At 44.8% G+C, this 23,187-nt stretch overlaps 2 protein-coding genes across 3 annotated transcripts in view; one reads left to right on the top strand and one right to left on the bottom strand.

The window, feature by feature from the left end:
- Positions 1-13,867, top strand: part of RNF10 (ring finger protein 10) — a 31,199-nt gene extending 17,332 nt beyond the window's left edge. Inside the window, exons 7-17 of one of the 2 annotated variants that reach the window (XM_060170490.1) lie at positions 2,194-2,354; positions 3,710-3,835; positions 4,148-4,424; positions 4,639-4,772; positions 5,774-5,891; positions 6,130-6,231; positions 7,234-7,389; positions 10,180-10,280; positions 12,670-12,727; positions 12,825-12,983; positions 13,583-13,867. In XM_060170490.1, coding sequence (XP_060026473.1) covers positions 2,194-2,354; positions 3,710-3,835; positions 4,148-4,424; positions 4,639-4,772; positions 5,774-5,891; positions 6,130-6,231; positions 7,234-7,389; positions 10,180-10,280; positions 12,670-12,727; positions 12,825-12,983; positions 13,583-13,659 — 1,469 coding nt within the window. In that variant the 3' untranslated portion in view covers positions 13,660-13,867. The remainder of the gene's footprint in view (positions 1-2,193; positions 2,355-3,709; positions 3,836-4,147; positions 4,425-4,638; positions 4,773-5,773; positions 5,892-6,129; positions 6,232-7,233; positions 7,390-10,179; positions 10,281-12,669; positions 12,728-12,824; positions 12,984-13,582) is intronic. The other variant, XM_060170491.1, reaches the window with a different exon arrangement.
- Positions 13,868-15,758: 1,891 nt separating this feature from the next.
- Positions 15,759-18,052, bottom strand: POP5 (POP5 homolog, ribonuclease P/MRP subunit). The gene is made up of 5 exons (XM_060170746.1): positions 17,962-18,052; positions 17,752-17,894; positions 16,559-16,708; positions 16,294-16,377; positions 15,759-16,181 (listed from the first exon to the last, which is right to left on the bottom strand). The coding sequence occupies exons 1-5, from the start codon at positions 17,979-17,981 to the stop codon at positions 16,066-16,068; spliced, it is 513 nt and encodes a 170-aa protein (XP_060026729.1). The 5' UTR covers positions 17,982-18,052; the 3' UTR covers positions 15,759-16,065.
- Positions 18,053-23,187: the final 5,135 nt, after the last annotated feature.

Below are 23,187 nucleotides of genomic sequence, written 5' to 3'. Positions count from 1 at the left end.
AAGAGATTTTTCAATAAACAGTATTGAAACAGTTGACTCTTATGGAAAAAATAAAATGAAATTAGATCTCTATCTCATACCATTCAAAAAAATCAATTTCTGATGGATTGAAGAATTAAATGTAACGAAATCCAAAACTTTTAAAAGAAAATACAGGAAAATATCTTTATAAATCCTCAGGTTTTTTACTTGGATGGAATTTTGAACCAGGCTGAAACCATAGATGCTATAAAAGAAAAAGATTGATGAATTTGATTTTATAAGAATAAAATCCAGCAAGACTCCTCAGAGTCAACAGGTGATAAATAAACTTAGGGGAAGGTTTACACATTTAAAATACAGATTAATGTCCGGAACATACAGGTGTTCTATAAATTAGATGAACAGTCTAGTAGAATAGGCTAAGCATCTGGCAAAGCATTTCCAGGAAAAAGATATCTGAATAACTCCAAGTATCCACAGAGGTTTAACTTTGCCTAGAGTTATGCAAATCAAAATGCCTGTCATAGTCACTCTCACGCACGCACACGATGAGGCAAATACAGGCATACCTCGTTTTGTGCTCCACAGATACTGAGTTGTTTTTTTTTTAACAGATTGGAGGTTTGTGGCAACCCTGCTGTTGTCAGATGATGGTTAGCATTTTTTAGCAATGAAGTATTTTTTAAATTAAGATATCTACATCGTTTAGACATAGTGCTATTGCACACTTAATAGACTACAGAATAGTGTAAACAAAACTTTTATATGCACTGGAAAACCAAAAAATTTGTGATCCACTTGATTGTGATGCTCACTTTATTGCAGTGGAACCAAACAGGCATATCTCTGAGGCATGCCCGTACTGGGTTTTGGCAGGGGTGGGGAATTAGGTACTCTTGTTCTTCATAGGAGTTTAAATCGATACAGCCTTTTGTGTGTGTGTGTGGGGGGGGGGGGTGGATTTGGTAGTATTTAAAATATGCACAACCTTTGATTCAGCATTTATACTTAAATATCATAAAGAAGTCATTTGTACCAAGGAGCATGTATAAGGATATTTTTGTTACAGTGTAATAGAAATTGGCAATAACCTAAATGTTCCACAAGAAACTTTCATTAGAGTATATCATGCTGTCGAACATGATACAGAAGGTAAAAATGAGATAGATCTGTGTATTACATTTTAAAGTCCACAAAATCTGGGGGAGGGAAATAAAGGAAATAAATCATCCATGATCCTTTTATCCAGAGGTACCCCCCAAATGTTAATTGTACAGTTTTCTTCTATGCGTGTATGTTTTTGTGAGATTGGGACTGTTTTCTTCTTTGGCATCTTTTCTTTCCCCATGTAATGTGGCTATTTCTCCGTGTCACTAAATTCCTCCTTCTTAGAAAAGCATTTTTAATGTCTGCAGAATTCTCTTTAATGAATATACCGTCATATCATTAACTTCCTTTATTGGACTTACTAGTTGGTTGCAGCTTTTCTAATACTAAAGATAATGCTATAATTAATGAACATTGTTTTTTCAGTTTTTTGGTTTCATTTTGGCTGCAACTCACTGCTTGTGGGATCTTAGTTCCCCAGTCAGGGATTGAACTCAGACCCTCAGCAGTGAAAGTGTGGAGTCCTAACCACTGGACCGCCAGGGAGTTCTGAGCATTAATTTTTTGACTACATCTTTGGTTTTCTTAGGATAGCTTTCTTGTGTTATGGGGTCAGAGTTACAAACCTTATATTAAGGTCATTGCTAAAATTTTTTAAGGAAAACATGCTAAATCAGTCCGTTTTCACTTTAGGAAAAAAGCTGTGTATGAAAGTTCCTATTTAGTCACACAGCCGTGAGCTTTTTTTTGGCTGCGTTGGGTCTTTGTTGCTGCGTGCGGGCTTTCTCTAGTTGCAGCGAGTGGGGGCTACTCTTCGTTGCGGTGCGCGGGCTTCTCATTGCGGTGGCTTCTCATTGCAGAGCACGGGCTCTAGGCTCGCGGGCTTCAGTAGTTGCAGCACTCGAGCTCAGTAGTTGTGGCACAGGGGCCCTAGAGTGTACAGGCTTCAATAGTTGTGGTGCAAGGGCTTAGTTGCTCCGTGGCATGTGGGATCTTCCTGGAGCAGGGATAGAACCCGTGTCCCCTGCATTGGCAGGTGGATTCTTAACCACTGCGCCACCAGGGAAGTCCCGCATTTCTGTCATCTTGTTGGCTTTCTTGTAGATGAACAGCACAGCCAGTACTCCAAATTGCTGCTGGCCTCGAAGGAGCAGGTGCTGCACCGGGTGGTTCAGGAAGAGAAAGCAGCACTAGAGCAGCAGCTGGCAGAGGAGAAGCACACTCCCGAGTCCTGCTTTATTGAGGCAGCTATCCAGGAGCTCAAGGTGAGATGATGCACTGGAAATGGGATGGGGTGGTGGGGATTAGTTACTTCAGCCCCACATTTAAGATTACAAGCGGGGAATGGCTAAAAAAGTAGGTTTAAAAAAAAAAAAAAAAGTAGGTTTGCTTTGGGCTTTGGTGATAGGAGGGGAAGGGGTTGACCTAGGGATTTTTAAACTGCTCTCTGGAGCTCTGGAGCTGAAAGGAACAAGTCAAGGTGATCTTATAACTGAGACCCTTGAGTTTCTAGATTAGCTGTGTTCTTAATTAAGCAAGGTAGGGTTTTTTGTTCTTTAGGAAAACATTTGGATTTATTTTTGGAGATGTTTTATTTGAGGGACATTGTGGAGAAATTACTATGGCCTCTCCAGCGGGCTCTAGCAATGCCTGCTGAGGATTTTGGAGCAGCAAGAATTATCCAAATATAGAATCCCTTATGTCCTGTATCGTCTACAATAGAGATTCTTAAACTTGAACAAGCATCAGAATCACTGGTTGTTGTGTTCCACCCTGAGAGACTGATTCAGTAGGTCTAGGCTCAGTAAGCTTAATAATTTGCATTATCACAAATTCCAGGGTGGTTCTGATGCTGCTCATCCCCAGATCACATTTTGAGAATCATTGATCTATATTAGAACAATGAAAGCCCCCATGAACGGGGCTGTGTTATTTTTTTCTCACTTAAGCTCCATAACCTGGTGTGATAGAACAAGTATCCCCTTTCATGGATGAGGAGATGGAATCATGGGTTAGATAATTTACTTGAGGACATATAACTAATAAGAGGTGAACCTGGTATTTGAATTTCTCTGTCTCTAACTCATAAGTCCTCTTTGGGCAGCGTTCTGTGTATTTATTGGGTTGGCCAAAAAGTTCGTTTGGGTTTTTGTAATGTCTTACGAAAAACCCGAACGAACTTTTTGGCCAACCCAATACTTCTAAATTTCTTTCTGTAGTGCGGAGCATTTGTTCAAATGCATTTCAGGGAGAAGAAAAGCTGCCTAGAGGTAGAGCTGTCCGGGTTGAGGTGGGGGTTGCCCAGACTCTTTGTCTCCTGCACTGGGGCTCTCTCAAAGCTTCGCTCGTAAAAACTAGAAGACTAGTCCTGTGTCCTGGGATTTCTGTTCAGGAAGCTTTTTTGTAGTGTTGTCGTTATCTTTGTCAGAGATGCTAAGCAGAGTACCATCCCATTTGAGTACTAGGTGTTTTTGCTTCCTGCTTCCCTTAAAGATTGAGAATTCTAAGTACTTAGACTCTTCCTTTTTGCCTTTTAACTTTTGCTCCTGTTGAGAAAGGCCATTGTAAGATTTGGCCCTTCACACTAAGTATGTTTCTGGTTTTCTCTCTGGTGCTCTAGACTCGGGAAGAGGCTCTGTCAGGATTGGCTGAAAGCAGCGGGGAAGTCGCTGGTGTCGTGGCTGCTCTGGAACAACTGGTGCTGATGGCTCCCTTGGCGAAGGAGTCCGTTTTTCAACCCAGGAAGGTTAGTGTCCCAGTTACAGACTAAATGGCTGCCATTCCTCAGGTGCTGCTCTTCAGCTGTTAGGCCCTGTTGTGAGGTTTGAATTTTTTGGGGTAAGAGGGGACTATGAGTATTTCCTATGTGCTTTTAAATTAATTAATTAATTAATTTATTTATTTTAAAATTTTTCCAATGTGCTTTTTCTATGTGTGTTCTTTCCCCAGTGATGTTAAATCAGTGAATGTGACAGCTAAGGTAAACCTCAAGAGAGCTTGGTTCCTGTGCCTGCCTTTGCCACATGTTCTTTCTGTGACCTACAGTTTGTCCCAACAGGGCATGCTGGAGTATCTGTCTGCTTTTGATGAAGAGACCACAGAAGTTTGTTCTCTTGGCTCTCCTCCTTGTCCTCTTGCTCTCCCTCTGGTAGAGGAAGAGGAAGCAGTTTCTGAACCAGAGCCTGAGGGGTTGTCAGAGGCCTGTGAGGACTTGGAGTTAGCAGAAGACAATCTTGGAGAGGGGACCATTTGTACCGAGTCCAGCCAGCAGGAACCCGTCACCAAGCCAAGCATCACACACCTGAGCAGCTCTCCTTGTTACTACTTTTACCAAGGTGAGTGTCCCTGAGGAGGAGGGCTGGGTTGCTGCTTAATGATTCAGAGACGTGATCTGGCTCTCTGAGCAGAGGGAGGTATTGCCACTAGCTCCTGGGCAGATGGGGTCTGTTGTGCCTTTCAGCTTGGGGAGGGAGAGTTGGGCCTGGGATAAGGAGGGCCTGACTTGAGGACTGGCCAAGAGTATTGTGTGATAGAGCCACTTGTCTTCAGCGGAGGATGGGCAGCACATGTTCCTGCACCCCGTGAATGTGCGCTGCCTCGTGCGGGAGTATGGCAGCCTGGAACAGAGCCCTGAGAAGATCTCAGCCACGGTGGTGGAGATCGCTGGGTATTCCATGTCTGAGGTAAGGGCCTGCCTTGCGAGGTGGAGGGGCAGGAAGCGGCATTAACCTAGTCTCTTTGTGGTGGGCCTAGCTGAACCAAGTTCACAAACTTTCAAGGCCTTTAGTCTTGAAAGGTTTTAAGTCTTTTTGTTAGTGATGGTGCCTGTGAATTTTTAAAAAGTTAAATGACCCTCCCCCACTGTGCCGGGGTTCTGTTAGGTCACTCACCACTGCTCCCTGTATCACAGGTTCATTTATTGTGGTTTGGGAATAGAGATGTCTCCTACTTTCAGAGATGAGTTTGTTTTTGTTTCTCCTTATTGCTTGGGAGAAAATGGCAAGAAAACAAAGTCCTTGGAGGCTTTAAGGTAGCTTACACAAGCTCGTTATGAATTTTTGGTTTAGCAGCTACCTGTGAATTAGTGTCTGATAATTTACATATGTGAATATTTGCTCTTTGAGAGTTACAGTTGTATTGATCACAAATTTGTTAAAAGCCTTAAATTTAGAGATTTTTAAAGTACTGTGAACTTTCCATCAAACATGCAGAAAAAGAATTAAAAAAAATTAAATTAATGACCTTCATTTTTTATTATTTTAGGCCAAGCTTTGCTCAGTAGGGAAACCTGCTTTATCTGCCTTCTCAGTTATCATTAATTCAGTCAGTGGTTCCCAGATTTTTTTCCCAGTAAATAACTCTTACCTTCCTTATTCTCCCGTTTGTTGTGGACCCCCAGAAAAGCTGAAACAGCTGATCAGCTTTAGATCATTCATTACCAGCCTCAATTCATTCATTTGCAGCACAAACCAAAAAACTGCTTTTGGTTGCTTATTCTACCTTACGGTAGGTTAATTGACAATTTCTGTTCAGCTTTTCAAAAGCTGATAACTTGAGCACTAACTCTTTGAGCCCCATTGCCATCTGAGAGGGTGTGGTGTACTGCCTGATACCTGGGGTGGGAACCTCTGCTCTTAGAGTTAGGCCTGGTCTTAGTTGAGCATCGGTCCCTTTTCCCTTGTAGGATGTGCGACAGCGTCATAGATACCTCTCTCACTTGCCGCTCACCTGCGAGTTCAGCATCTGTGAACTGGCTCTGCAGCCTCCTCTGGTCTCTAAGGAAACCCTAGAGATATTCTCAGGTGAGAATGCCCCCTACTTTGCTTCCCTTTTTAGTGGAGTTTAGGGATTCTTGTGACTAGAAACCCACAAGAGGAAGTAAGGAGCTTTTGTCATGAGTCTCAGAACCTCCTGATACGCTCCATCCGTTCATCCAATCCAGCTGGGCCCACTCGTGTGCCCTTAGCTCCTAGCCAAGTGAGAGGAGTTAATGGCCAGGTTGTCCTGCATTTGTCTCCTCACAACCTCACCAACCCGCAGATGATATTGAGAAGAGGAAGCGGCAGCGCCAGAAGAAGGCCCGGGAGGAACGTCGCCGAGAGCGCCGGATTGAGATGGAGGAGAACAAGAAGCAGGGCAAGTGTAAGTTCAAGAACTCTCATCTCAGTGATGAGCACAACTGTGCATCACTGTACAGAGATCCCGTGCCTGGGCCCAGGGGCCAGACTGTTTAGGTCGTATGTCAGGTCTGCCACTTGCTTTCTTCAGCTCTTAAATGTGAGTTGTGAGAGTACCTCCTTACTTGTAGGCTTACATGAGAATTAACGAGTTGATGTTGGTCAAAGTGCATAGCACATAGTAAGTTCATCCTTGGCATAGTGGGTGAAAAAACCCTGGGTGGGCGGGGGAAGGGAATTGGAGATCTGCTGCATGTTGGGGATAACTGGCCCTGTGCTCTCTGGATACATTGTTGGCCTCACCTTTGACTCTGGAGACATCTATACATAGCAAGTCTACCAGGAGAGTTTGAAATAGTAGAGACCTATTGACAAACTAGGAAATACGTGCAGGAAGTTAGATTTGAGCTCCTTAGTAGAATCTTTTGATCTGGTTCTTAAACATAAGCTTCACTGAACCAAGGACTGTGTGACATGAGGGTCTAGTTAACCTCCTGAAAACAAGGAATTGAGTCCTTGGCTAGGGAAAGGACTTAACTATTTTGACTCCATGTGGTATGGTAAACATAAATTTTACTTCTTCAACTGGGATAAGTGTATAGCTGGCATACCAGTGTTGTGTAGCTGTTTAAAGCACAAGTCCTGAATAGTTGAGAAAAGTGATGTTTCAGGAACAAAGGCTTTTTTGTTTTAATTTTTTATTATGGAAATATTCAAACACAAGTATACAGAATATTATAATTAACCCCCAGGTTTATCACCTAGCTTCAACCAAGAAGAGTTAGAGCAAGGCTTTTATACTAAAACAAAGGCATATTATAAAGTGACAGTTACTATAAATTTGGGTTTTAAAGCTCTGTCTCCATCATTCAGATCCCTGGGGGATTCATATTGACTGTCCACAACTGTTGGAAAAGATTTGAGGGATTCTGTACATGGGCCTACCATTCTCGTCTTTGCTTTGCAGACCCAGAAGTCCACATTCCCTTAGAGAATCTACAGCAGTTTCCTGCCTTCAATTCCTATACCTGCTCCTCTGATTCTGCTTTGGGTCCTACCAGCACCGAGGGCCATGGGGCTCTCTCCCTTTCTTCTCTTAGCAGAAGTCCAGGTTCCCAAGCAGGTAAATAGAGTTGGGATTTAAAGAATCAAGTTGACCACCAGCCACAGACCTGAAGCAAAGCCCTAGTGTCTGAATTTACAACTGTGATCTCGGCATGGTGGGGGTCTTTACGGGACTAACCTTACTTGGGTAGTTAATAGATTCCTGAGATCCATCAAATTGCTACTATTTGATTCACTTTTCCATTGGCTGTACCGACTTAGCTTCTAAAAACCTCAGGCAGCTCATATAGCAGGATGGTTAAACCTAGATTCTTCTCCACAACCCAGCTGTTTTATTTCTAGTTTCTACCTTAAAGATACTCCCCCTGTTTGTGTGAACATCTTTATTTATGTTGTCTTATTTATGATAGGGAGAGAAAACAGCCTAAAGTATACTGGTAGGGAAATGGCTAAATTACAGCATTTTTACTATGAAATTCTTTACACCTACTGAAAAAGGAAATAGCTCTCTTCCTGAACTAATGGATAGACCTTTAAGATAAAAGGAAGTTGTAGAACAAGACAAAACATGACACCATTTTTGGGTTAAAAAAGCCACACAAAACAAAGCATTTCAGTATGGGTTTATATGTCTAAATGTATAGAAAAATACTGGGATGATTGTGTTCCAGACCGGTAACAGTGTTCCACTCTAAGGAGTGAGGTCAGGATTGAGAGGCCTTCAGCCTTTTTTTTTTTTTTTTTAGCATCTTTATTTGCGTATAATTGCTTTACAATGTTGTGTTAGTCTCTGCTATATAACAAAGTGAATCAGCTATATGCATACGTATATCCCCATATCCCCTCCCTCTTGCATCTCCCTCCTACCCTCCCTATCTCACCCCTCTAGTTGGTCACAAAGCACCGAGCTGATCTCCTGTGCTATGCAGCTGCTTCCCACTAGCTGTTTTTTTTTGTTTGTTTTTTTAAATTAATTAATTTATTATTTTTGGCTGTGTTGGGTCTTCGTTTCTGTGCGAGGGCTTTCTCTAGTTGCGGCGAGCGGGGGCCACTCTTCATTGCGGTGCAGGGGCCTCTCACTATCGCGGCCTCTCTTGTTGTGGAGCACAGGCTCCAGACGCGCAGGCTCAGTAGTTGTGGCTCACGGGCCTAGTTGCTCTGCGGCATGTGGGATCTTCCCAGACCAGGGTTCGAACCCGTGTCCCCTGCATTGGCAGGCAGATTCTCAACCACTGCGCCACCAGGGAAGCCCCCCCACTAGCTGTTTTACATTTGGTAGTGTATATGTGTCCATGCCACTCTCTCACTTTGTCCCAGCTTACCCTTCCCCCTCCCCGTGTCCTCAAGTCCATTCTCTACATCTGCGTCTTTATTTCTCTCCTGCCCCTAGGTTCATCAGAACCATTTTATTATTTAGATTCCATATGTATGTGTTAGCATACGGTATTTGTTTTTCTGACTGACTTCACTCTGTATGACAGACTCTAGGTCCATCCACCTCACTACAAATAACTCAATTTCGTTTCTTTTTATGGCTGAGTAATATTGCATTGTATATATGTGCCACATCTTTATCATTCATCTGTCGATGGACACTTAGGTTGCTTCCATGTCCTGGCTATTGTAAATAGTGCTGCAGTGAACGTTGTAGTACATGACTCTCTTTGAATTATGGTTTTCTCAGGGTATAGGCCTTCAGCCTTTTAAAAATGTTTTTCCTTATATATAGAATGTGTTAATGTGTCATGAAATTAAACAGTTAAAAGGAGTTACTATAATTTCAGAGAGCTGTCTTTTCTGATCTTCATCCTCCTGGCAGATAGTTTCTGATACTTAAAATTTATTTTTGTCAGGCATTTTCAATGAAAAGTCCAAGATCAGAATATTTAAAACTCTTGGTGACCCTTGTGATCATATGCCCATCACTTGGCAGATTTAGGAACCTGAGACCAAGGCAGGGACTTGGTTAGTGGCAGGGACTGGGACTAGAATCTGGGTCTTGAGGGCTGCACAACACTTATGCTCTTCATAATGAGAAGAGAACTACTAAAGGAACTACTAAAGCTACTAAAGGAACATGGCAAAACACTGACTACATCATCTGTGATAAAAAGATTGCGTTTTCACATACTAGCTTTTCTGAAGTTATTTGGGCTTTAATGTATTCAGGCAAGAGCAGTTGGATGGTCCTAGGAATAAAAGTACCACAGAGCCCTGGCTGACTGTGGCAGGGCCTGCTGCTGGGAGAGTGAATAGGCCTCTCCCTCCCAGCAGTGATCAGGGCAGTGGGTAGACTGATCTGTGGGAAATGTTCAACCCTAGGTCAGAAAGGATGGAAAAGACTAATTTCCCTAGGGAGTATCAGGGAAAAGCTTGCATCTTGCTGGATTTTGCTGCTGTATGTGTTTTGGATTCTAACTGAATATTCCCAGGTCATAGACTTCTTTTGGCGGGAACATAAAGGCTGACATGATTACATTTTATATCTTTTCTTGGAGCTTTTTCATCCATATAAAACCATTCTCTGACAGTCCGATACCTAGGCCTTGAGAACCGGCTGATGTGGAGAGGATTTTTCTTACCGTGGGAATAGATTTTGCTATGCCTTCTAGTGTTATTGTAACCATTAAACTTTTCTCTCTCTATGCTGATCACTCCTGTGAACAATAGGCCATGTTCTTGGTTTTATAAGCATATGGCAGAGTTGAAAGTGGATCACAGTTAGCTTTCTGAGGCAGGGTTGGTAATTATCCAGACCCGATTCTGGGTTTGTTTCTTCTTTCTTATTAACAGGACACTAACTTTTTGGAACTTGACTTGTATAATCAGGTCTCTGGTTCCCTTTCAGACTTCCTGCTGACCCCTCTGTCACCCACGGCCAGTCAGGGCAGTTCTTCATTCTGCGTTGGGAGTCTGGAAGAAGACTCTCCCTTCCCTTCCTTTGCCCAGGTAAACCTGTTGCTTGTGAAGCAGCCCAAGGGTATTTAACATGAACTCTGATGCTTGTTCTTTCTGGAAATCCCTCTGTTGGAGATGGGGAGACTTACAGGCTAATGTTGCACTGACTCTAATAACCATGGAAGGCTTTTTAAAGATGGAAGGTCATGGAGTTAGTCTCAGATATTACCATAGACTTACCAAGGAAAGTGGCTAAGAGTAGTTGAGGAAGAATCAGGAGTTTTAATTATTTAACACATCAATAGATACTTTTATACTGAGCACTGTTCTAGGGGCTGGGGATATGTTAGTCAATTTTAACTGGTCCCTGGTTCTAGGACCTCTGATTCAGTGGTATCTGTTACATACAATAAACCATTCTTCTTCACTTTGGGAAAGGGAAAGTTGTCTTGATTATCCTGTAAGTAGCCAAATCAGCTTTCTTGAGGAGTTGGGGTGGAGGCAACACTAGGCTAGTGAGATTTGATGTCAGATCAGTATTAATCTTTAAAACAAGCAAAACACTCAGCATTCCTGTATTCAGATAACTGAGGAAGATGGACAGACAGCTTGACAAGCAGCCTTGTAGGAGGTTAGTGTTCACTTCTTTGGGGCTAGTTTGGAATCGTTAGCTTAACAGTTCTTTAGAGCAGTTAGTTGATCTGGGTATTTCTCACGTACAAACGGCAGTTTGTGCTGAGGAATAAGCAGGAATTGAACTTCGGTGAGGAGAGTCTTTGAAGTCAAGGAGGATGAAATAATTGAGAGCAATCCTGAGAATGAACTGCTAGGTTTCAGAGGTTATAAGCAAGTGGCTCCTAGGAGTTAGGTCAATGCCTAAGTTGTTTTTTTAGCTAGGTTTTACTGTCATTGCTTTTTTCAACTTTATAGTTTGAAAAACTTCAAACTTAAAGAGTTGAAAGAATAGTATAATGAACATTCATACCTTTCACCCAGATTTACCAGTTGTTACTATTTTGCTATATTTGCTTGCTTTTCTCTCTCTTTTTTTTTTTGCTATGTTGAAAGTAAGTTACAGACCTCATGAATGACACTTGACAACTAAATACTTGGGAGATACATGCCCCCAAAATGACATTCTCCTGTATAACTACAATTACCATTATCACATCAAAGACAGCTGATTTAATACTATCTAAGATGCCACATATTTTTATTTTCCCATTTGTTTCAGTGTCCTGTATTGTTTTCAGTCAGATTTAATCAAAGACTATTCATTGCATTTAGGTTTTCAAGTCTCTTTAGTGTCCTTTGATCCATAACGGTTCCTCTGGCTTCTGTTTTTTTGTTTTTTACCTGTGACATGGATATTTTTGAAGCATCCAGACCAGTTGTTCTATAGATTATCCTATAGTTGAGATTTTTCTGATTGTTTCTTTATGAGTGGACTCAGGTTAAACATTTAAACATTTTTGTCAAGATTAAAATATAGGTGATATATTTTAATGACCTTGGAAGAGTAAGATGATTCAGATGTCGTACTATTGGACCCCAGACTCCCAGGGACCAAGGGAGCAGATCATCAAAGTGTGGCACATGATGAAGTTTATCAGTGAAATCGGCATCTGCCAGTTGAACTCATCTTGCACAACATGCAAGCCCCACTTTGGTAAACATTTAGGACAAGCATTCCTACTTGTATCTTCTTGGGGTTGTCTTTTGGTAAAATTCACCCTGCTTTGAGTGGCATGGTATGTGTGGCAGCTGGGATGCATAGTGGCCCTCAGCACTTACAAAGCTGGTCTTGGCCAAGTGGGATGAAAAATTTCCTCACTCAGGGGCAAGAGGAATTGTTGTTCTGATTTTACTGTACTTGCAGGAATATGGTTTATGGCTGGATCTAAAAGTTAATAGTTAAGGAACTATTGGAAAAGCAAAGACCACAAGGTAACGAGGGCTGTGGGAGCAGTTTCGAGATAAAGTTAAATTGATTTTTGTGGCCTTAAGTAACTGAGGTTTGATAGCCAGGTGGTTTGTTTTAAAATTGGAAGGTCCTGTACACTCCTTATTCTAAGAGGTTGATGTTTTTAGGAGTCTCCAGAAGAGTAGGAAAATTTGTCAGAAGCAGGCAATGACACAGTCAGGATTCCCAGCTTCAGAATCTGAGTATGAATCTCTTGTGCCTTCTTTGCAATATGCTTTACCTGTTTGCTAAGGAACAACTGGTTTCCCACCTTGTGAGTTTCATTGCCAGTTCCATTGGTCAGGATATAGAGGACATGACCAAAACAGTGTTAAGGAGAGAAGTATCTAGAAAATCTTTTTCCCAGAGGGGTAGTTGGTTCTTTGTCTCCCGTACCAGTCGGTGTCAAGGTAGGAGTCTGGAGAAGAAATGGCGTCAGTTACTTAAATTCTTTCCTCCCCTTTCCCACTTTGGCAGATGCTGAGAATTGGAAAAGCAAAAGCAGATGTGTGGCCCAAAACTGCTCCAAAGAAAGGTGAGAACAGCCCTCTGGTAAAGGGGAAATTTGGCCCCTTTCAGAAGGTAAAAGGCTCTAGTGTTGTTTCTACAATTTTAACACTGGTGTTTTTTAGGTGAAAACAGCTTAGGTCCTCCTGCCCCTGTGGACAGCGATGGGGAGAGTGATAACTCAGACCGTGTTCCTGTGCCCAGTTTCCAGAATTCCTTCAGCCAAGCTATTGAAGCAGCCTTCATGAAACTGGACACGCCAGCTACTTCAGATCCCCTCTCTGGTAAAGGCACAGAAGTGGGGTGCTCAGCTCAGGGCTGTCATTCCCTCCTGGATCCAGTGGCAGACATCACTAATCAGTTGCATTTTTCCCTCTGAGCCTCAGGGCTCACATTCTAGTGTCAACTAACATTCCATTTGGTACGTTAGCACCTTTTTGCACCCCAGATTAGTTCTTTTGAGGCCTTGGTGTGAAATTCTGAGGACCTTTTTTTTTTTTAACCTTCTAAGACACAGTGGTGGAGGGTGGCTAATAGATGAAGAAGGTCAGGCTTGAAGCACACCCCCGCTCTGTGGTGTTCATGAACTAGATAAGAACAACACTGGCATTTATGCGTGCTTCCTGTGTGCCTGGCGTTGTGCTAATTTTATTCTCCCAATACCATATTAAATGGGTATAATTCACATTACAGACGAGGAGCTGGGCTGGGGACGTAAGTGATGTTCCTGAAGACAAACACCAGAGTGTGCAAGGACTGGTATTTGAATCCAGGTCTAATTCCAGAGCCTGCACTCCTAGCTGCCTGCGACTATCATTAATGAAAACTGGCCAGGGGCAAGGCGATGGCATTCTAAGCTAAGCTGTTTCTGTTTTCTGTTTAGAAGAGAAAGGAGGAAAGAAAAGAAAAAAACAGAAACAGAAGCTCCTGTTCAGCACCTCAGTCGTCCACACCAAGTGACACTACTGGCCTGGCTACCTTCTCCATCTGGTTTTCTTTTTTCTGCGCTTTTGTTTTGCTGCTGTAATTTTTAAGTATTTGAGTTTGAACAGATTAGCTCTGGGGGGAGGGGGTTTCCACAATGTGAGGGGGAACCAAGAAAATTTTAAATACAGTGTATTTTCCAGCTTCCTGTCTTCACACCAAAATAAAGTATTGACACTCACAAGAGATCTCTTCCTGCCACGGTTTTTAGTTTGTTGCCAGGTTAGTCTTTTTGACCCATGTGTAGTTAGTTTTTCTCAACCTGAACTAAGTTTGAGTCCCTTGGAGCAGCCCACATCAGTGTTAGTGTTACAGCATTGCTCTGCTGTGACATCTTGTGTCAGGGCACCATGCTTTCAGCACACCTAATAGTTGAATCTTTTCTATCTGTTCAGTTCTCCTCTTGTTATCTTTAAGAAACAGAGGGATGGGAATAATATGGATTTAGGACACCCAGCTTAAATTGCAGTTTTTCTTCTGACAAATAACCACGCTGTGGTGTCAGACCCAGGTTGCACTGGCATGTGTGATGGAGGGTTTTGCCTCTTGAACGTGGCTTCTGTTTGGCAAGGAAAGCTGTAACTGTCATTGACGAAGGAAGCTTGGGGACTTGGCAACCTTTGGATCAAGCTTGTTTCAAGTGACAGTGGCCTGAGTTACAGGAACAGAGGAGCCTGGCACACCCGGAGGAAGAGCAGGACAGGTTTAAAAGCGGTGGGCTTGCCCACTGCCTCCCTGTTGCCTACAGCAGTCTTATGCCTTGGTTTCAGCTGAAGTTGGCTGATGTGAACTATTTTGCTGTTTAATAAAGTAACCTCTAGGTGTAATAGACGATGAAGGCCAATAGTTGGAATAAATCACCTCCACAAGCATTGTGAGCATTCTGGTTTCTTTAAGATGATCTCAGGGCAGCTTTTTTAATTTTTTTTTTAGTATTTATCTGTTTGGTTGCACTGGGTCTTAGTTGTGGCTGGCGGGCTCCTTAGTTGTGGCATGTAAACTCTTAGTTGCAACATGCATGTGGGATCTAGTTCCCTGACCAGGGATCAAACCTGGGCCCCCTGTATTGGGAGCACTGAGGCTTACTCCTTGCACCACCAGGGAAGTCGCTAGACATATACTTTTTTTTTTTTTTTTTGTGGTACTTGGGCCTCTCACTGTTGTGACCTCTCCAGTTGTGGAGCACAGGCTCCGGACGCGCAGGCTCAGCGGCCATGGCCCACGGGCCCAGCCGCTCCACGGCATGTGGGAGCTTCCTGGACCGGGGCACGAACCCGTGTCCCCTGCATCGGCAGGCGGACTCTCAACCACTGTGCCACCAGGGAAGACCTATACTTCTTAATAGATTAATAGCTACTATGAGCTTGAGCAATTCGAGTAATGCCTTTAGGTCAGGCCTAAAGGGTTCTTGAGCTGGGTTTAACTCTAACCTCCCATTCTTAAAAGGAAGAGATCCTGGGTCAGGAACTCTTCTGGGTGGATGAAGGGGCATGTGAAGCAAAAAATCACAAATCTTTGTTAAATATTTAAGGGACTTTGAGTGATGTCCATTTCATTAAGGAGAAAATAGGTCCTAGAAATGTCTTTCATAGGTAGCAGATCAAAACTGATCATAGTCTCTTCTCCCTCCTAATTCCTGTGAGTGCACTGTCTCACCTGCCTTCAGGTACCAGGCAGGTAAAAGGCAATGGGGAAGGGTGGAACTGCGGAAAACTACCAGAAGTTGGCAGCTGCTGCTTGACTTTGTAATAATGAGGTCAGGTGAGACCAGGTTTTTTCCCCACTCAAAACTGCAAGAACTGTATCTTTTGTCAGGTTACCTGGTTAAGTATTGGCAAGGAATCTGGAATTCTTAAGGTCCTGTGGGTCAGTACTGAGACCAGCTGTAGATCTGTGCCAGTTTAGTCGCTGTGTCTCACTAAAACTGCTACTCTGAATGGCCTGGATTACTTAGGGCCCATCCCAGGGGCAGGGGTACGAGGTTTCAAGTGGGAGGCTGTGCATCTAGTACCACATGGGGAGCCAGTTTTCCAGCCGAGGGTGGAGGGGTGAAAGAGACTAGGCCAAGCATGAACTTCACATGCGCACTAAATACTACAGAAGCCAAATACATTTATTAAACCTGCTCTCAGCCAGGCAGTTAGATACAAAGATGTCTATAACTCCAGGGGCTTCACAACCTCCAGAACCACTTAACCAGGCAATGCTGGGTAAAGGTGACTTCGATTAGTTTTAAGCAAATAAGTCCATTTTGAGCTGGTCACTTGGCCTCTGGTCAGCAATCATCCTGTTTGAGAAGTACAGAAGATGCTGCTGCCTCCCAGAATGTCCTGTCCCAACAAGTGGGCCCTGAGGCTGGGGCACAGGGCAGTCTGTAGAGGTTCACTCCATTGCCTCAGCAGCCTCCTCACCACCACTGTCTGAAAGCTCCTCCCCAGCCGACGACTCCTCTAGTAAACAGCTTCTTGTGACAGACTTCTGGATAGCCTCTCGTTCTCCTGAAGAAAGTACAGTACGGGTGATTAAAGATGTCTTTGGGAGTGGCCTTTCATTCAGCTGGAGGAGGAGGCCAGTCACTTGCTCAGTGGGCACAGGGCTAGCGTGCCTTACCTTCATCAGTGCAGTTCTGCAACAGGATCAACAGCTGTCTCCTGTTGTACTGAATCAGGAACTTCTGACATGTTCTGATTGTACCTGGCACATGAAAGAGCTTTGTGGTCAACAGCTTGTGAAAAGTGTTTGCCTCAAGAGTCTTGCAGAGCTAGGAAAAAGTATCTTGCTCTTGGCAGGAGAGCAGGAAGACCCACCCACCACTGAAGACTGAACACTGAACTTGTTACCTATTGGAAATGAGACATATCACATGCACCCATACCTCCCACGTGTAAGGTGTTGAGAAAACACGGGTAATGGTGTCCTTTGTTCTCCAAGTATGTGATAAAGGGAAGAGCTGACCACACAAGCCGGTAGAATTCCTTCCTGCATCGAAGTAGCACTATTCCAGTATAGGCATTGAGGTATCGCACTACAGCAGGAAAAAAAAAAATCATTTGGGGAAACTGGATTCTCGGGAATGGGTTAAACATCTTGGGGTAATTCAGAGCCTATGCGCTAGAGATCCTTCAAGGCAGTGGCAGCTGGGATGCATCAGTAAGCAAGAACTGATTTCTGAAGAAAAAAAAATTAGGACAGACCTTCATTTACAGAAGGGAGAGAAACAACATCCAGTGCCTCGCACACCACTCAGAATTGGTGAATTCAGAATTTAAAACGGTCTTCTAATCGACTGACTAGTTAATGAATGGGTGGGGAGCGTATAGATCCATCTTCCTCAGAAAACCCTTGGCTGAAAAGCAAGTTGCTCTGCAACTGGTCTATGCAGGTTCTTGTAGCAGCCAACTGGGTCTCACCTGATGTAGGAGAGTTGTGCCTACGTGCATTCCTTATACTGGATTCAATTTTGAGTAGATGGTAAGAGAATGAGTTTACATAGAGTGCCTGTTGAAAGGGCCATCTACATTTACCTACACACATTCTGTACTTCACAGGCCCTTTTCAGGGTTAATTTTGACAATGTTTTTTCCATGTGATGTCAACGTAACCAGTCAAGTAACTTAGAACCATACACGGCTTCCCTCATTTAATTTTCACCATCCTGTTAAACAATACATATGTCAAATAGGTACAGGGGGTTCTTGCCCAAAGTCTCACTGCTTACTGCTCTTAGCTCTCCGCCTAACTCTGGACTCACGCAGACTTTGGGCTCGGATCCGAGATTCCTAAAAAGGACGATATCTTTTTAAAATTTATTTTGCCCCACCCCCACCCCCACCCCCCTCATGTGGGATCTTAGTTCCCCCTCCTGGGATCGAACTCGTGCCCCCTGCATTGGAAGCGAGGAGGCTTAACCATTAGGCCTCCAGCAAAGTCCTAAAGGATTATATCTTACATAGGACTGTGCACAGGGCTTGGCAGTTGCTGGGGTCGCTTGTGCCCCTTCTTTCTCCCTCCTCTGGCCACTGCCCCCTCCACGTCCCGCCAGCCCCCGGTTCCCCAGCACCCTCGCACCCGCGAAGCCGATGGAGCAGGCGGCCGCGCCGAAAGTCCCGTGCACGCGGGCAATCGTGTCCCGTACCAGGCCGCCCAGCACTCGGTCCTCCAGACTCAGGCGGCAGCGGGGGTCGTCAGACACCACTTCACAGAGCAGGTACCTAAGGCGGGCGAGAGGGCGGTGAGCGCGGGGCCAGGCCGCCGGGGACCGGGCAAGGGTCTGCTTACCTGTGCTTGAACCGCACCATTGCGGCCTCCGCCTCCAGCAGGCGGAACCGCAAACCGGATGTCTGCTTTCTGGTCGGCGGCCAATGGGAAGTTGTCCTGGCAGCCACTCAGAGGGAGAGGCGGAGCTAGAATGTAGGCGGAGCCCCGTGTCGGTCTCCTTCGAGCTCCTCCTCCCTCTGAGGAGCGCAGGCGGCCTGCTCAGATATTCGCTGATTTGAGTTGTTTGGGAGCTGGATTCCAAGACAGAACACCTTGTGCTGTGATGGGTGGTTACGCCCCACGCTGGAGTTTCCACCGCTGTGTAGGACGCAGCCGCGGCATTCGGAACCTCCAGAACGTTTACCTTCTATTAGCTTGCAACACAGTCGTGTGTACACTTATATTTTCTCCCCAAGATGGACGGTGGAACTTTTGAAAGGCAACACTTTGCACTCACAGGCCAGGGATTGACAAAGGGGAAATCAGACCCTTATTTTCAGATTAGAGCTCGGTTTAATTTCCCCATACAGCCAAATATGTTATTACTGCTTAGGCCTTTCAACAACCTTATGGAGTCGGGTGTATTGTCTTGTTTTTTGTTTGCAAAAACCATCCGTGGTCTTTATATTTTCTGTGTGGAACAGAAATGCACAAAGAAGCAAATAAAAATAAATTATAATCCCAGCACCGAGAGAGAATAATTTATAATGTAGTGGGTTTTCTTCCTTCATTTTCCCCCTGTGCCAGCAGTTCTCCAGTGAGGTCCAGGAAGCACTGGGTTTTCTGAGACTCTTTCAGGAAGTTCCCAAGATCAAATTACTTTCATAATAATACTAAGATGTTATTTGTTTCACTGTCTCAGAGTGGACAGTGAAGTTTTCCAGAGGCCACATGACAGTGCTGACATTATTGCTCTGATGGCTAAGAGAATTGTGTATTGTGTTTTAAACACTTCTCAGTTTTAACAGACATGGTAAATATCAATATATCCCACAAAACAAAAGCTCTTTGGGATCCTCAATAATTTAATGAGTGAAAAGGGGTCCTGAGACAAAAAAAAAGTATGAGATGAGAACTTCTGCCGTATGTTAAATTATATTTTTCCTTTTATTTTCTTTTTAAGAATAGGATCATACTGGACTTCCCTGGTGGCGTAGTGGTTAAGAATCCGCCTGCCAATGCAGGGTACACGGGTTCGAGCCCTGGTCCGGGAAGATCCCACATGCCGTGGAGCAACTAAGCCCGTGTGCCACAACTACTGAGACTGTGTGCCACAAGTACTGAGTCTGCGTGCCAAAACTACTGAAGCCCGCGTGCCTAGAGTCCGTGCTCCACAACAAGAGAAGCCACCACAATGAGAAGCCTGTGCACCGCAAGGAAGAGTAGCCCCCCGCTCGCCGCAACTAGAGAAAGCCCACGCGCAGCAACAAGACCCAAAGCAGACAAAAAATATATATATATAGGATCATACTGTTTAGTACTCTTCTTTTTTTCCCCTTGAATATCTTTTTTAAAAATTGTCTTAGTGTGGCATAACATACATAAAGCGCATATTAAGTGTACAACTCATTGAATTTTTACATACGTATAGACTTTTGCAACCATTGCCCACATTAAGAGAGCATTTCCAGCACCCAGGAAGGTTCCTGTGCCCTATCCCAGCCATAAACCTTCCCAGAAATGGCTTCTATTCTGACCTCTATCACGATAGATTAGCTTTGCCTGTCCTTGAACTTTATATAAATATAAATCTCCAACAGCATGTTTGTGTGTGCGCATCTGGCTCCTTTCTCTCAACATATTGTCTGTACGATTCATTCTTGTCATTTATTTTAATGTCAACTGTTCTTCAAGGTTATTTTTCAGCTGCTAAACTGGTCAATATTCCCACGATGGACGTTTAAATTAGTTCCAGATTTTCTTGTTATACCCAGCACTTTGATGCCCAGCCTTGTAACAAGCTCTTTATATCCATCCCTGATTATTTGTAGACCTGTCATGGACTTGGTGGGCTCTGTGAGGTCCCTGAAGGGAGTCGGGTTTCACAACCGATTGTTTGCAAGATCTGGAATGAGTTCTCAATTTTTCCATCTCTCACTCTAAATCACCTTAAAAGAGGGATGCTAAGGAAGTAAGGGGAAGAGGGAGAGCTGTGGTCCTGCTGAGGGACCAGGGCTCTTTGCCCCTCACCCAAGAACCACCTCTTTATCCAAAAACTGTTCCCGCCAGCGTCCTCCTTTGGTCAGCAGGGGGCGTCAGAGGCTCGTAGTGCGTGGATAAAGTCTCAGCCTCTGAGCTTCCCCCCTCCCCTCCCGTCCCTAAAGTAACTCCCCTAACACTTCCCAGCCTTCAACTCACTTAATCCAAACACCGCGCCAATTTCATAGATGCCGTTGGGGCTTTCAGCAAAGTCACACATCCAATAAGGAGCAGGATCAGAATTCGAACTCCAGGCCATCCGACTCCGTGGTCCTTGCTCCGGTCCACACCGCTGATGTCCTCCGGTGCACGGTTTCGCTGTCCACTTCGTATACACTGGAGAGACTACAGACGTAAATTAGAATCTCCTCTCCGTCGTTTACCAGCCACGTGCTGTGAGGCGGTTGATTCGCGTCTCCAAGATCTCAGTTTCCTCATCTGTGCAACAGGATAATAATGGTTCCTCCCTCATGGGTGCATATGAAATTTAAACCAGATATCGTGGGCAAACGCCTAGCACAGTGAGTGCACAGTAAACGCAGATTTGAGCGAATGATTTACCGCTACCCGCAGGCATAGCCCCAGGGGAAGCACAGCGGAGCGGTCCTGGGCCTCCGCTCCTCCGACCAGGCCGGGCGGCCTGCCTGGAGGCCACACGAGGGTCCCGGGCGGCCGGGAGGGGCGGCGCCGGCGGCTCAGCCCGCTCCCCGCGGTAATTAGCCGGTGTCTGCTCCGGCTGCGCCAGCCGCTAATTACACGTCTCCTAATGAGGCCGGTGGCTGTTTGCAATCACCCGGGTCCCCGGCGCGCGGCGCGGGAGGCCGCGGGGGAATCTGCCCGCTGGGGTGTGGACAGCGGCTGCCTCCCCGGCCAGGAGATCCGCTTGGCGGCGGCGGGTGTGCGCCCCGGCAGTGCCTGACCCCAGAATGCGCGTCCGTCAGTCTTTGGAACCATTATCATCCCGCTTTTACAGGTGAGGAAGGGGCCTGTGGCTCGGAGAAGTGAACTCACAGGCGCGAAAACTCACGCTGGAATAGTCTAATCCTTACCTCCCTGACCCCGAGCCTGTGCTCTTAACCGGCTACTGCCTAGATCAATGGGGTACTTGCTGTTGTGACTCGTGGGACTACTCAGAAGAGTGGGTCTCAGATCAGATAAAAGGAGGAATGGGTGTGGGGGGGGGGAACTTCCTTTGAGCTCTTCCCCTCCTTCCCATCTGAAGGTTCTCACTGTCAATTTGCCCTTTTGGATCAGACACAAAGCCGAGTATCAGCTCCAGTAAGTCCTTTAAACCTTACTTGGAAACGTAAATCACACAACCCATTTCTCGGACTGGGAAACCTGGCGCATTCCCTAGGAGGTAGTTGAGGCAACTGCTAAAATGCTCCCATACCATGAAGGTGGGAAGCTGTAACTATGTACCTTGTTCTCAGGGCCTTCTGTGGTGGGATCCAGAGTAGCCGGCTTTATTCTTCATCCTTACGTTCTGGGCTACCAATTTTTTTAAAACAAATTTTATTGGAATATAGTTGATTTAAAATGTGGTGTTTAGTTTCTGCTGTACAGCAAAGTGAAGCAGTTATACATACACATATATCCACTCTTTTAAAAACTCTTTCCCCATATAGGTTATCACAGAGTATTGAGAATTGTCCCTTGTGCTATATTAGTTATCTATTTTATATGTAGTAGTGTGTATATGTCAATCCCAATCTCCCAATTTATCCCTCCCCCTCACCCCATCGCCAGCTACCATTTATTAGGCTCTCTGTTCCAGACACTGTACTGAGCACTTCATGCGCTTGACTTCCTTTAGTCCTCATGACAACCCCATGAATGTAGGCCCCATTATTCTCTGAGGCTCAGGGAGGGGAGTGACTTGTCCAAGGTCTCACAGTAATTTCAGCAGACAGAGACCTTTTGTCTTACCCCCAAACCTGTGCTCTTGACCCCTTGCTCTCTACCTCTTCTGGGATGTCTGGGACCTAGAGGAATGTTCAAGGAAGGCATATACATTCTGAAGTGTCTTTGGCAGCCAGGGGGTCCCGATCAGAGCCTGGATGCTGCTGTGGTGGATGGTGGCAAAGCAACATTGTTCAGCTTCAGCATTTTGTTAATCAGCCGCTGCTCATTAGGGGCTCCTGCTCCTCTAATCCAATCAGCCAATTCCCTATAAAACCTTTATGGGGACAATCTGGATAAAAGTAAACCCTCCATCTGCCTGGCCAGGGGCCTGGGGAGCTGCTGTATCCACTGGGTTGCAGGGGCAGGCATGGCCCTCCCTGGACCTCAGAGACAGAACCATCCTGCTTCTTCCCTCATCCTCCCTGCTTTGTGGACCTCTTTTCCTCTGCCCTGCCTGCTGTGAGGATTCACTCATCCCCAACTTAGTTGAAATTACAAGGACACTACTGTTTGACCCAGCAATTTCTCCACCAGGAATTTATCCCACAGAGATTCTTGCACTTGTGCCCAATGACAGGTAGACTAGGACATGTCTTACAGCATTGTTTGTGATAGCAAAAGGCTACTTCAATGTCTGCCAGAAAGGATCCACTGTATGTGTATATTTATTAGATGACCATGTGCCAGAGACTTTGTTAAATGCTTTACATAGATTGACTCATTTAATCCTCACAACTACCCTATAAAACAGGGACTTAGTTTTATTAACCCCATATGACATGTAACTTGCCGAAGCTTCACATAGCTGGTAAGCAGCAGGGCCAGGGTTTGGACCAGGCAGTTCTTGTCCTTAACCACTATCCTATTCAGCTTCTCTTTCTTTATGTGCATGGAAAATTTCCAGAAGGTGACACAAAAGCTTTGATGGTGGTTAACTGTGGGGAGAAGAATTACAGGTGTGACGTAGGAGGGGGACCTCACTTTTTACTGTGTCCCCTTTTATACCATATTATTTTACCATGTGCATATGTTAGTTTCATAATTTAGAGGAGTTACTGAGCCCCAGTCACTACAGTATGTTATTACTAATCCTTACCTCAACCCTGGCCGTGGGTTCTATCATGACCCCCATTTTGCAGGTAA

The sequence above is a fragment of the Lagenorhynchus albirostris genome, chromosome 14 (genome assembly GCF_949774975.1).
Source record: "Lagenorhynchus albirostris chromosome 14, mLagAlb1.1, whole genome shotgun sequence".
Classification (NCBI taxonomy): domain Eukaryota; kingdom Metazoa; phylum Chordata; class Mammalia; order Artiodactyla; family Delphinidae; genus Lagenorhynchus; species Lagenorhynchus albirostris.
The sequence above is the reverse complement of the archived record's forward strand: the minus strand, read 5'-3'. Positions and strand labels throughout refer to the sequence as shown.